This window comes from Euleptes europaea, chromosome 2, assembly GCF_029931775.1.
Source record: "Euleptes europaea isolate rEulEur1 chromosome 2, rEulEur1.hap1, whole genome shotgun sequence".
Taxonomy (NCBI): domain Eukaryota; kingdom Metazoa; phylum Chordata; class Lepidosauria; order Squamata; family Sphaerodactylidae; genus Euleptes; species Euleptes europaea.
In genome coordinates, this window is record NC_079313.1 from 81,303,799 (window position 1) to 81,317,231 (window position 13,433).

The following is a 13,433-nucleotide window of genomic DNA, read 5'->3' on the forward strand; positions in this document are numbered from 1 at the left end:
CTATGCAGTTTAAAAAAAAAATGTTGCCTTGGCAGCGGCTACCACCACAGTTCAAGGATCCTCACAGTGTGACTGAAGGTAAGATGTAGCAGGCTTCGCCTCCTATGGCAACCATTTTTGTGACAGCCATTTTGTGGCTGCTTCCTCCACATTGTGTCAGAATTCCAAAGGTGCCCATACGCTCAAAAAGGTTGGGGACCTCTGTTTTATGGGCTAGGAAAGTCTGAGTTGGTGCTAGAAGCTTATTTGTCCTTCTTCCTTACCTCACCTCCCCCCCCCCCAATCTAAAATGTTATCGTCCGAGTTCAAGTATGACAATCTAGAGACTTCCCACAAATCTGGGCATAAGGTACAAAACAATTTCAGAAACTTCATAGTCTAGGGATAAAACAGCTTGTCTTCCAAAATAAAACCTTTGGAAATGCAAGTTTAGAGTGCAACGCCACTGTGTGCAGATAAATAGAAACAACACTCTTAGCAAATAAATGGAAGAAGGTATTTGAAATGAAACTAGAAGTAGGTTTAAATGTAATTAGGAAGCTAACTGTAACAAAAATGTAATAGAAAGCCAGTAAAAAATTACTGTTATGAGCTTTTGGCAACAGTTCAATATTGTATCTCCATTGGTCCAGAATTAATCTGTCTGTATTAGATTCAGTTAAAAATATAAACAGTCCTGTAGTAGTCAGTAGCAACCACAACGTCGTCAGTCCACTAGAAACGAACTTGATCACTCAATATATTCATAATTTGTAAAAACATGGGATATAGCTGATAGCATGATGCGTATAACAGATTTTGGGGGGAAATATTTTGATGAATATGGATGCAACAAGAAAATAAAACAGAAATTTAGTTTTTTCCAGAACTGTTAAATGCTATCTTAATTTTATTGTTTATGTGTATAAACATTTTGTATTCAGAAAAACACAGAATGTTATTTGTTAGCCATGAAGGAAAGTTCCTCCTCTAGACATGAAATTAGCTCTCACATTACCAAGGGACCAGCATCCAACATGAAGACCTCGTCTTCCACAAGTGGATAAGACGTGTTCACGCAGCCACTCAATCCGGCAGCACTCATGAGATAAATTTACCAACAAGAGATGTGATTCAACATTATCACATATTTCCAACATTCGTTATTGGCTACTACAGTCTTCAAGCCAAAGAAAAAGCTTTATTCATCATTCTACAAAAGGGGGGGGAAGAGCAGCGACACTAGAATGTTGCCATCTGTCTACTCATCCAATTCCAGCTAAGGAGAATTGGCATTTCAGCAACACTAAAGAGCTGTTCCTCCACACATTACTCTTTCTTGTTGCACCACTTGCCCATCTTGTTGGTTATAGGAGTCTTCATGAAGCGGCTGGAGCGCATATAGGCAGCAATCTTCTCCAGGGCCTGAGAACAGAGAATACCACAATACTTAGGAAGAGGGAAAAGTCAGCCTTAACAAACCAAAACAGACAAGGAGCTTACAGTAAGAAAGTGTGGCAACCCTCCTGACCACGTTTGTTGTGTTGATTTTGCTCCCACTAAGGTTACAAGAATCATTTTCTTCTTTCATTAAAGGTCTATTGAACATTGGCCACCTCTGCCTTTTAGCTACTTGTCCCTTTTCCTGGTTTGTTACCACCTCTCTATAGATCTGGGGCTTTTAATAGGCAAACACTAAATAAATATCATTTATAAAGTGGCAGAGACAGCATCAAAATTATGGAGATTAAAATTAGGCTTTTGATTATTTTGAAAACTTTAAAAATGTACAGCCCAACAAGAGAAGAACAAGGGAAGAACTTTCTAAAACCACAAAATAAGGTAACTGATAAAATTCCAGACAGGATGAAGGGATTTCTAAAAGGTCTGGGCCATATTCAGCTGCCATCTCCACAGATGCCCTGAAGGAAGCTCTATGTTCCATAGAAGACAATATCTTATGATCCAACAACCATGGCCACAATCTTCATCTCCCAGGCTTGGCACTCCACAGCCAACCCAGTTCAAAGTTTGAGTTCCCTGGCACTGATGTCATTGTTACTACAAGCATACTTGTCCAGGAAGCATCTATCCTCCCACACTGAGCCACTCAGTATATGGGAAGAAACTCCAGGTATCCACTCATTTCACAGTGAAAGGGGCATCTGCCATGACTGCAGCCTAGCATGGGAAGGGGCTGGATGTTCTAATCTGTCTAAGAGAAAGGGGTCTACTAACTATTAAGAGATGCCTAAAAGAATTAGACCACTACAGCTCCACAATGCGTGCCAGGACAGTATGTTCAATTCAGTTCTTTGGCATTCTTCCCCATTTGCTAACTCTACTATACTTTTACAACCTGACAGTCCCTTCCTGAAGAACCTTTATGCTCGCCTGTTTAAATGCTGCACCCTCAGTAATATTAAACGGAAGATACAGAAATCTACCATATTCTGACAGACTTTGTCCATGCAATACAAAGAAAATTGACACATTATCTCAGAAGATGATGGAATGCCCCCTCTTTAAACAACACCAAGATAAATGGATTACCCCCATATTGGCGAAAATTCCTGCCCCATAACAAGAGACAAAATAGTCCCTTTTTTGCTGATGGATACAGATCCAAATATCACATTGGTCATGGCCAAATATCTCTCCATCATATTTTCCTCTAAGAAATAAATGGGCCATAGGAGCAAAGAAGGAAAGAGAAAGGGTCCAGAACAACTCAGCTACGTCCTCCCATACAAATCCCTACACATACCACTCAAAATTTTGCAACTGACAAGAGTTGGTAAATCCTTGAACTGCCTAGCCATACTAACACTGGAAGGGAAACATTAGACAAAGAATGAGAGAGAAATTACCTCAGGCCCTTTAGCAACACTGATTTTGGCTTTCAAGGCCACATCTGAAACCTTTTCCATTACAAAAGAAACAACAGTGTCTCTCATGTATCCTAGCATGAACTAGTGGTTCAGCCAGTTTGGAACCTTGTATTCAATGTAACAGCAGCTTGTTGCTTCTCACCAGTAACTGGTGAACAAAGTCACAAGAGATACAGGAAGACCTGCAAACAATCACATCTCAGAAAGACAAAGCTAACCTCAAAACGGGTGAGAAAATCCTGAAGATTCTTGAACTGATCCAGGCACTTGGGTTCAAACATGCGGTTTTGGTCGAGGACATCATACATGAGGAAGTCAACAAATGTGATCTAGAAAGACATCAACAGTGAGAGCCTGCAGCAACCAAACCTGTCTCTGGAGATCTGTATTGGGATATACAGTACCTTCTCCCCAGCAAACCATTTTCTGTCTCCCAGGAACTGGGAGAACTGCTTCAGCTTTCCTGGAAGTTGCTCCAAATACCCAGGCTTCACTTTCTCCTACAACAGAGGAGGGGAAAAGACCATGATCATGGCTCAAATTCAACCAAAACTTTCTTTTGCCCAACAAGGTTAAGGAGTTTGGTGATGTGAAGACAAGAACCACTAGGTGTAAATATGTTAGCACCAAGGTGACATCCTTCCTCCAGGCAGTGCTGTTAAAGCACTGGTACAAAATAGCTTCCTCCAAGGAAACATATTTAGAAGAAGTTGTTAGGCTGGTTTAGGAAAGCAGCCTCGTGTCAGAAGAGACTTCATCCCGCAACCAAACTCTATTCTGCACTAGGACAACTCACACCATGCACAGGACACAGGACTTCATGCTTTAGTCCAATCAGGGTCCGCAGAGATGGGGCATACAAAAAGGGTTTAAAGGTGGGTCCATTTCATTCACACTTCACATGTTTGTTGCAGGAAACACACAATCACACACACACACACCTCAATTATGGCCACTCAAGCATGAAGCCACCCTTTTTTTCTTTTTCTTTTTGCAGGTCTTAGAAGAGGCCAGACCTCAGCCTCCACTGCCCAGTTTCTTTGCTTTACTCTCAGCTATTTCATTTCTGGTTTCACAGAGGCAACTGAACTCACAAAATCAGGACTGTACAGGACCATCACGAGGCTCATGCGGAAATCCATCGCCTGGTTCTCCAGCATGTCCACTCTGTACATCTCTTCCTCGGTTTCTCCACCTGGAGCCAACACAGGAGATCAGAAACGCAGGGAAGTCAAAAGCAGGTTCTCATCAGCAAGCCCCAAACCCTGAAGGAACTCAAGAAATACTCACACATCTTATGCTTGCGTGCGATGTACCGGAGGATGGCATTACTCTGTGTGAGCTTGGTCTTGCCATCAATTAGATAGGGGAGCTGGGAAAGTGAACCGAGTGTGGTTAGCATCAGGTTAAATGCTGGTCTTGCATTTCCAAGCTCACAATGAACTATTCACTCTACTCGTAATTATCGCTGAGCAAATCTCCTTCATTTTATTCCCAACAGTGAACACTCCAGAGAAGATTATGATCCTCTGCTGAATATCTAGGACTCCTGGGTAAACCAAACAAGATGATGTTCCCACCCACCACTTGGTGGAGAAAGGCTGATACATACATTAGGGAAGTCCAGGCCCAGCTTTTCCTTTTCTTTGGTCCACTGGCTCTTATCATAGTCAGGTGCTAGAAGAAAAATGAAAAAAAGGAGGGGAGGCTTAGTTCCATATGAAGGAAATATGTTCAGCCACACTCTACTCTCATCACATTGGCACATCTTAAAATTGTGGTTATCTTTGGCAAACAGCCCTGTTAATTGTGCAACCAAGGCTACAATCTTAAAAGCATCTGTTAAGGACTGAGGCCCACTGAATTCAGTGAGATTTAGTTCTGCATAACTTGGTTAGATCAAGCTGAATTTTCTGGGGAAACACTGCTAACTAAGTCTTGACCCTACTTGATATGATTGATAACAAAAAATACTCTTCGAGCCCGTCAGATGTTCATGCTAACCTTTCAGAAAACTATTAAGCAATTCCTCCTCACCTACAGCGTTGTCATGGGATATTTAATTCAGAGGAGCATCACTGAGGGTATGTGGAGAGATCTACTTGTCTGATTTTTCTGAGTAGAACACTAGGGGCATTCTACAGCTTTAGAGAGACAACATAGCGAGAGTAAGACACATTAAGAAACAAACAGCCAGACCCGAGTCCCGAGTAGTGCTAGACAAGGCCTCCATTGTGCTATTTTACTGAGGCACTTGTAGTTTTTCAGGGCAGTAGCAATTTTTTTTAACACAAAGTAACTATAAAGCTGCTAGTCATTTTTTGACCTAGGCACCTTCCCTCTGCTATAGGGGTACTGAATTTTCCTAGCACTTCAGTATTTTACTGTTGGGACAATAAAACACAAATACATGCACACATGGATCCACTGCTTATGCAATTACTATACAATATCTACATGAAGCTGCTGGGAGAAGTCATCTGGAGACAAGCAGGTGACACTCAACTCTATCTTGAGCTTCCAGCAGATCCCAAAGAGGTTGCAGAAACTGTGACCCAGTGCCTGGAGGCAGTTTTGAGATAGATGAGGGCTAACTAGCTGAAACTGAATCCTGACAAAACAGAGGTGGAGGGAAAGTTTGACCCAGGCACTGGGATATCTTCTATTCTGGGTGAGGTTGCATCAATGTGTGCAGTAATGCCAGGTGGTATAACAATGTCACCTGCCTTGTAAGTCTGTTAGACGCATTGCCTAACACTATGGCTGATGGCAGCTCATGACATCCCTCTCTCCCTTAGTTGACCCCCCTTGGCTGTCTCTTTCTAAACTGAAAAGTCCCAGACTCTTCAGTCTTTCCTCATAGGGAACTTGCTCCAACCCCTTAATCATCTTGGCTGCCCTCTTCTGTACTTTTTCAAGCTATACACAGTATTCCAAATGAGGTCACACCATAGAGCGATACAGGGGCATTATAATAACAGCCGTTTTGATATTCCAGAGCCATTAAGACTAGCAGAAACATAGCATGGAGGTCAATTTTTTTCCAGTTTGGAAAGGTAGATTATAACAGTCCAGTCACAGGAAAACCAATCTCTAACAGTATTTTTAAGTATGTTCCGTCACTGAAGAACAAGCAGAGCTAACATAATTGCTCTTTGCTCAGCACACTGGAATCTGATCAGAGTTTGCCAGCAGTACTTGAGAAAGCAAAGGGCAGAGATTAAAGTACAGTGTATCAGAATATTACTGTTCACGTTAAAACTCATGGCTTGTTTCTAGATTTTACTTGGGTTCCTCCTTCACACCTAGCTGCAACGGCCATGGCACAACAGCTGCTAATAAGCTAGGTCAAAGCTAGAATTTGCAGTTGCAGCTCATTGCCTCTACAAAATTGCACCACCAGCTCTGTCACAACAGGGTGGGATCGCTTGCTACTGGGCACGTCTCCACAGCAGCTGCCTCTGCTCCTTCATGGAGTGCTATAATAGAATGTAGGAAGTCTCTCTGTAAAAAGCAGGGACCTTTTCCCTAGGTTATCCTCCTACTACCAGCAGGAAGCCTGGTGCAAATGCTACACAGTCCAGAGTTTCCAGTGTTATTGCTTGCTCATCCAGGCAACTGATAGGAATAATAAGAGATCAAGCTATGGAGACAGAGTTGGGACACAAAACCATTTGCCCTTGCATCCAATGGTATGTCTCCAGCCCACCCCAAGGTAACATTTTGTGCTAATAAACATTTATCTCTCTGACACACTTCCAGATAGCAAAAAGACATGCATGCACAAATTACAATATCTCACCTACCAGCAACTTTATACATATTTTCAAAATTTAGAGATCTAGCATCGCCGTGAGGTCCACTAGCATAAAACATGGACTCCTAGGATATATTTTTTTGGACATTCAAAACAAGGATGGTAGGAGAAGAACAGAGAAGACAACACAGGTGAAAAATATTGCTTTCTACCCAGACTGGTTTAGCATGCTTGAAGCCCCTCGTGCCATACAGGCAAACTGGCCTCTTCCCTCCTAGGAAATTCAGACTGCATCAGAAACCTGTATTCATAGCATCAAACACAAAAAAGGCTTTGATTGTTCCAAACACCAGCAGTACGCACCATCTCCACAGCTGTAAAATTTATCTTCATAAGATGTTTCTGTGTACTCCAGGAGTAGCCGGATGGCATGGGCGAGCTGTTAATGAAAGGGAGAAAGAAAGAGGCCAGGGCACTATGAGAAGCCAGCATGCTCATACACACGACTTACTCACGCAGCTCAATCCTGTGCAAGTTCACACAGATGTCACTCCCACAGATTTGTCCCTACGCAGGTATGCATAGGGATGAAGCCTTAAAAGAGAATAGACTATTGGCACATTCTGATCCGCTCTCAGTCCTAACACACAACATTCTCTCAGACGCACTAATTATATTTTTAGATTGTATTTCCTCACAGGTGAAGGTCTCAATCTGGTTAGAAAAATCATCATAAAACAATACAGTTAGACGTAGAAAGGAAACCCAACCAAAGTAAAATCCCCGACCAACAGAAAACATCCTTTCACCTTTAAAAGTTGGCTGCCTATAAATTCTGAGTTCATTTCAAAGTGTTGTTTAAAACCTGTGAAGAAGCCTTTGGCATTCTAGGAAACTTAAAGCACTACTTGTTCGTATTTCAACCTGCCTGTCAATCAGAATATTCTGCTGAGGCTCTTCAGAGGTAATGCAGGCAGCTACTAGGAAGACGGTCTTTTCAGTAGTGGCAACTTTACTGTGGAATTCCCTCCCCATGTATCTCCAGAATTTGGTGGGTCTCCCATTTTATCTGCTCTTGAACCAACTAATGTATTTTTATTTTGTTAAATCTGCTGTTTATAGGATGCTTATTAATATATTCTTTTGTTATGGATGCTTTAACATTGACTTGATTTTAGATGAAATGTTTTTATTATATATTTTTCTGTTAGCCACCTTGGAAAGCTAGAACTGAGTGGAAGGGTGAAAATATTTTTAACACAAACATCTCATGTTCCTTTCTGTGCCATTTGTTTTTAGTATAGGAAATGCACAGGGAGAGCGGGGCGAACTGTGACCATCAGAAAATGCAAGCATAATCAAAGCAAAGCCTCGAAGTAGTCGGCGAGGTGACCGTGGGGAAACAGCCATGCATAAATGGCCATGCAATATATTCTCTCATGGTCTAGTGCAGGGGTCCCCAAACCTTTTTGAGCCTGTGGGCACCTTTGGAATTCTGACACATAGCGGTGGGCACAACCACAAACTGGCTGCCACGGGAGGCAGAGACAACCACAAAATGTCAGCGAGTGAGTTTATGCATAACTCTAATAGTAACTCTTCAACAGTCAGATATTCAGTGGCCAATCAGAAGCCCCACCCGGCCCACCTGCTTTCTAAAAATGCTTGGTGGGCACTAGGAAAGTTGTCGGTCGGTGCCACAGCACCCACGGGGTCCATGTTGGGGACCCCTGGTCTAGGGTCCCTCGAGCTGCTTGATAATAGTCTCAAATTCCTTCCTTATGGAAGATCAAAACACTCAAGACATCAGAACAGAGATGTGATGCTTTAAATAAAGCTTGGCTGGCGTTATCCACTGGGCTTTATTTGAAGTACCGAAACGAAGCAAACCTTTCTTTCGTTCTTGCCGTCAAGTCACAGATTACTTATGGCGACCCTGTAGGGTTTTCAAGGCAAGAAACCTTTGGAGGTTGCCTGCCTCTGTGCCACGACCCTAGTATTCCTTGTAGGTCTCCCATCCAAATACATTTCTTACAGATGTATACATCCCAGAATATCACAAAAGTCAGAGTGGCTTGCTTAACAAATCCTAAGATGAGCAGCAACTGCCTTTTGATCCGTGGGTCACAAATATGTCTTTGCCTGGAGCCATCTTGCCAACACCCCCCCCCCCCGTCTCCAACTTCTTACGTTACAAGGTGCATATTCAGCCCCTGGTTTGCACCGCACCAAAGGCAGCAAGAGGGTGCATCAAGCCACGCCTGCGATAGCAAAAGATGAACTTTTATACTGCGCTTTAACAGGCCGATGTTCACCGATTGACGGGTGACCGTGCCGTCTACATACTTTATTCCGAAGCAGGTCCAGCTGTGATCAATGGCGCTCACGCCCCAGCCTTTGAACAGCTCAACAAAGAAGTATCCACTTTCACAGGCCGAGTAGTGCAGGCTCAGACATGCATCCACTGCAGCTGGCTTAAAAAACACCCCCCCCCCACAAGACCCGCTGGGAACTTCCAGCAGCCGCCCCGTCTTGAGCGCAGCGTTTGCAGGCGGGTAGACCCTCGCCCGGACAATCGACTCACCCCTCGAATATCCCAATAGCCCAAAATCATCGCCATGGCGCTCCCCGCTCTCCTCGCCAGCTCCAGCAGCAACTAGCACGGAGGAGGGGCCCGCATTGCCAATTCATTCTTAAAGGGGCCGCTGCGGCTAAAGGGGGCGGGGGGGAAACCACGTTCAGGTGGAAGCTGCTTTTTAAGGAGACGTTGCTTTCGAGGCCGCTAAAACTCTGTATGGGGGCTGATCGTTGAGCTTTGGGAATTTGGATGGGGGGAAAACGTGCACCCAGGGAGCAGCAAAACCTCCCGTGTATAAATGGCCTATATATTGCTTTTAGGGACGTTCTTCAATAAGACCCATTGAAGCCGCATGAACTTATTTGTGAGCCGGCCTACGCTGAGTTGTGTGTGCTGAGAACTCAAGGTGTATAGCTTTATAGGGGGTCCATAGCTTGGAAACTTTGCGCACGGTGCATCGTTAGGACCGAACGAGCAGTAGTCATCTGAGCTGCGGGCCCAGGAGGCTGTTCCTCCGAAACAGTGCGGGGAGCCCAGGCCGTCAGACTGAGCCTGCCATACCCTCCCTAGGAGTGGTCTACCGGCTCTGAGATCACTCTAGACCAGTGGTCGCCAACCTTTTTCAAGCTGTGAGCACTAGGGAGACCAGCCTCTAGGTGGTATCTGCGAATCCCCCAGAATTACAGCTCTGATCTACAGAAATAATGAGGTGGGGGGAGAGAGATATTCATCACCCATCTGTGTGTTTCTTTCTCCCCCTGATACTGTATTTTTCACCATCTTTCCATGCTTCGCTGGACACCTTGGCACTTTCCCGGTCCCTTCCCACACAATCTGGATCAGAGTTTCCCTCCACTGGATATGAGTCTTTTGTATTTAACAGAGCCAGCGAGGCGTAGTGGTTTGGAGCGGTGGAGTCTGATCTGGAGAACCGGGTTTGATTCCCCACTCCTCCACATGAGCAGCGGACTCTAATCTGGTGAACTAGATTTGTTTCCCCACTCCTACACACAAAGCCAGCTGGGTGACCTTGGGCAAGTCATGTTCTCTCAGCCTCACCCACCTCACAGGGGGTCTGTTGTGAGGAAGGGAAGGCAATTGTAAGCCGGTTTGATTCTGCCTTAAGTGGTAGAGAAAGTCGGCATATAAAAACCAACTCTTATCTTTCTCTATTTTTTTCTCACTTTCAAATCTTCTTCCTCTTCCTCCAGTTTTGCCTCCAGGACTTTCTCAACCTGGATCAAGCCACATTACTAGCCAGCATGGTGTAGTGGTTAAGAGCGGTGGTTTGGAGCGGTGGACTCTGATCCGGAGAACCAGGTTTGATTCCCTACTCCTCCACATGAGCGGCAGACGCTAATCTGGTGAGCCAGGTTGGTTTCCCCACTCCTACACATAAAGCCAGCTTGGGTGACCTTGGGCCAGTCAGTTCTTTTAAAAGCTCTCAACCCCACCTATCTCACAGGGTGTCTGTTGTGGGAAGGTGATTGTAAACCGGTTTGATTCTGCCTTAAGTGGTAGAGAAAGTCGGCATATAAAAGCCAACTCTGCTTCTTCTACTACTACTACCCCCACACAAATCCTGTGGCCAGGGGGGAATCTGGCAACCCTTGTGGGCAACTTTCTGATTTGGACACAGGGTGGTGAGTAGTCACAAAATGGCCACCGTGGGAAATGAAGCCCACCACCAAATGGCCACCACAGGAGGCAGAGCCACACACAGAGGAAGCCCCAGTGCAACAAGGGATGAGAGGAGTAATTTAACAAAATACACTGGGGATGCAAAGTGAGAGAGAGAATAACACCAACCCTATGGTGGTGAAGTGCCTGGTTGTCTTATAGAGTCCAATAAAGACAACTAGGAGGAGGTTAAAAGCAACAGTTCTTTATTTAGCTAAACACAGACCTGGGGTGAAATAACCCACAAATAAGATGCAGAGTTACGCACCAGAGAAACAAAGGAAGCTTAGGATCATTTATGCATTCGCATGGGGCAGGCCCATGGCTGCTGACAAGCAGATTGATACACAAAAGCACCAATGCACATTAGGTGTCTACTCCACTCTAATTAGCATAGCCTATAGATATTGCCCGAAGGCGTCTCTAAGCAAGTGCTAGGTCTTGTGATCTTGGAAGTAGAAAACACATTCCTAAGGATGAAGGTAATTCAGAGCTCTCTACTGGTGAAAGGCCGTACCAGGCACAGAGAGCATGATTTGTTGGTTCATGGATCCCGGATGCCAACTTCCCCAAAGCTTCCATGTGTGTGCATATGAGTACATAGTATTTTATACCAGCCCTTATATCTGGGCATTACAGTAGCAGCTGCCAACATTCAGGTATTGTTAATTTTATCTGCACAGCCAATCAGAAGCAATGCTGGGCAAGAGCTCCACCTGGCCCCACCCACTTTCTAAAAACTCCTTGGTGGCACCCAGAAAAGTGTTGGTGGCCATTATGTAGGGAACCCTTGTTCTAGACCTGTTGCTTACTACTTGGAAGTGTATATGTGTCACAGTACGCTTTTTTTAAAAAAATAGTAAATTTAGTATTCCATAGGGAAGCAAGACCCTCTCCCCTAAGACACCCATGTATTCACAACAGAAGTGGGGAGAGAAGTTACAAAGAGAGGGAAGTTTAAAACAGATCCAATAAAAAGAATCAGTTTATTCAGGGTGGGTGATTTGCTAGAGTATCACAGAAAGGCGAATAACCTATTGAGACACACTTTCACCAATTGTATAGAAAGACCCTAGCCATTTCCATTTGGGTTATCTGTTCCAGGTTCAGTGATGTTGGAAGCACTGCCATGGAGAGGTTTTTGGATTTTTTATTTTTTTTTAATGGCAATTTAATATAATTATACTGATATAAGATTATAATGAGTTATTTCAATTCCCAGCTTTCACTTAGGGGGGAAAATATGTATCTAGCTCCTTATGTTGCATAGACATAAGGGGGAAGGCATATCTAAAGACTTTTCCCCCTTTCCATTCATAATATGGCTTTATTGGCCGATGCCTTAAGCCTAACCACACTAACAGACTTACTTTTAAAAACAATGGAAGTTGAAGGTTCACAAGTGATAACGCATATGGTTATAACAATGTTCTAATGCAATTTTTTTTTAAGTTGCAAAAGCCCCAGTGGCTTGGGCAGGATGGCTGCTGTTGGGGAATTGGGGAGGAGATCTGTGAAAACCCCACCACTAGGGTTGCAACCTGCAGGTATTAGCTGGAGATTTCCTGCTATTACAACTGATCTTCAGCCGATATAGATCAGTTCACTTGGAGAAAATGGCCGCTTTGGCAATTGGACTCTATGGCATTGAAGTCCCTCCCCTCCCCCAAACCCCGCCCTCCTCAGGCTCTGCTCCAAAAACCTCCCGCCAGTGGCAAAGAGGGACCTGGCAACCCTACCCACCGCCACTACACTGCATTGGTAATCGTATCAGCAGTAGGGAAACCACACAAGCCTGTCCCTGTGTGAAAATCACCCTTAACTGTAGAGGCCAGGAGGGGCATTTCAGTACTTCCAAGCCATACAAACTAAACTAGCAATACTAGAGCCACCATGGTATAGTGGTTAAGAGTGGTGGTTTGGAGCGGTGGACTCTAATCTGGAGAACTGGGTTTGATTCTCCACTCCTCCACATGAACGGCAGAGGCTAATCTGGTGAACTGGATTTGTTTCCCCACTCCTACACAAGAAGCCAGCTGGGTGACCATGGGCTAGTCACACTCTCTCAACCCCACCCACCTCACAGGGTGTCTGTTGTGAGGAGGGGAAGGGAAGGTGATTGTAAGCTGGTTTGAGTATCCCTTAAAATGGTAGAGAAAGTCGGCATATAAAAACCAACTCTTCTTCTACTTCAGAGACTACAAATTCCTCCTTCTAATGTATTCGGCACACCCTTATTGGCACAAAGTAAGCAATACACTTGACTGCCTTTCCACAATAAATGTCCTGGAGCGTTAGGTAAGGCAGTTTTTAACTTCACTGGGTCTTATTTCTACTATGCACAACACAATGTCATTTCTTCTCACAAGGAGGTCGTCCACTAGCCAGATTTGCTAGCAGATTTTGCTAGACTCAAACGTAACCATCCATTTTAGGCAATAGGAAGGGGTTTTACAGCCAGTAAACTATGGAGGCAAGTCAATGTAGTTAGCAATTAAAGGCTTTTATTAGCTGGCATCTTAGAATCTTAAACATTTTCACTATCATA

The 13,433-nt window shown here is 44.2% G+C and overlaps 1 protein-coding gene across 1 annotated transcript; it reads right to left on the reverse strand.

Moving 5' to 3' along the window:
* Positions 1–1,206: 1,206 nt before the first annotated feature.
* Positions 1,207–9,286, reverse strand: LOC130493935 (glutathione S-transferase Mu 1-like). Its single transcript, XM_056867562.1, has 8 exons — positions 9,212–9,286; positions 6,991–7,066; positions 4,483–4,547; positions 4,161–4,242; positions 3,965–4,065; positions 3,275–3,370; positions 3,089–3,199; positions 1,207–1,404 (listed from the first exon to the last, which is right to left on the reverse strand). The coding sequence occupies exons 1-8, from the start codon at positions 9,245–9,247 to the stop codon at positions 1,309–1,311; spliced, it is 663 nt and encodes a 220-aa protein (XP_056723540.1). The 5' UTR covers positions 9,248–9,286; the 3' UTR covers positions 1,207–1,308.
* Between the last annotated feature and the right edge of the window lie 4,147 nt (positions 9,287–13,433).

Bases quoted from the DNA above. Each gene is read 5' to 3' on its own strand.
- LOC130493935 (XM_056867562.1), bottom strand. From the start codon at position 9,247: ATGGCGATGATTTTGGGCTATTGGGATATTCGAGGG. The intron at 7,067-9,211 runs GTGAGTCGATTG...TTTCATTAACAG, and splicing joins GCTATTGGGATATTCGAGGG to CTCGCCCATGCCATCCGGCT. The intron at 1,405-3,088 runs GTTAGCTTTGTC...CTCTGTTCTCAG, and splicing joins ATTTTCTCACCCGTTTTGAG to GCCCTGGAGAAGATTGCTGC.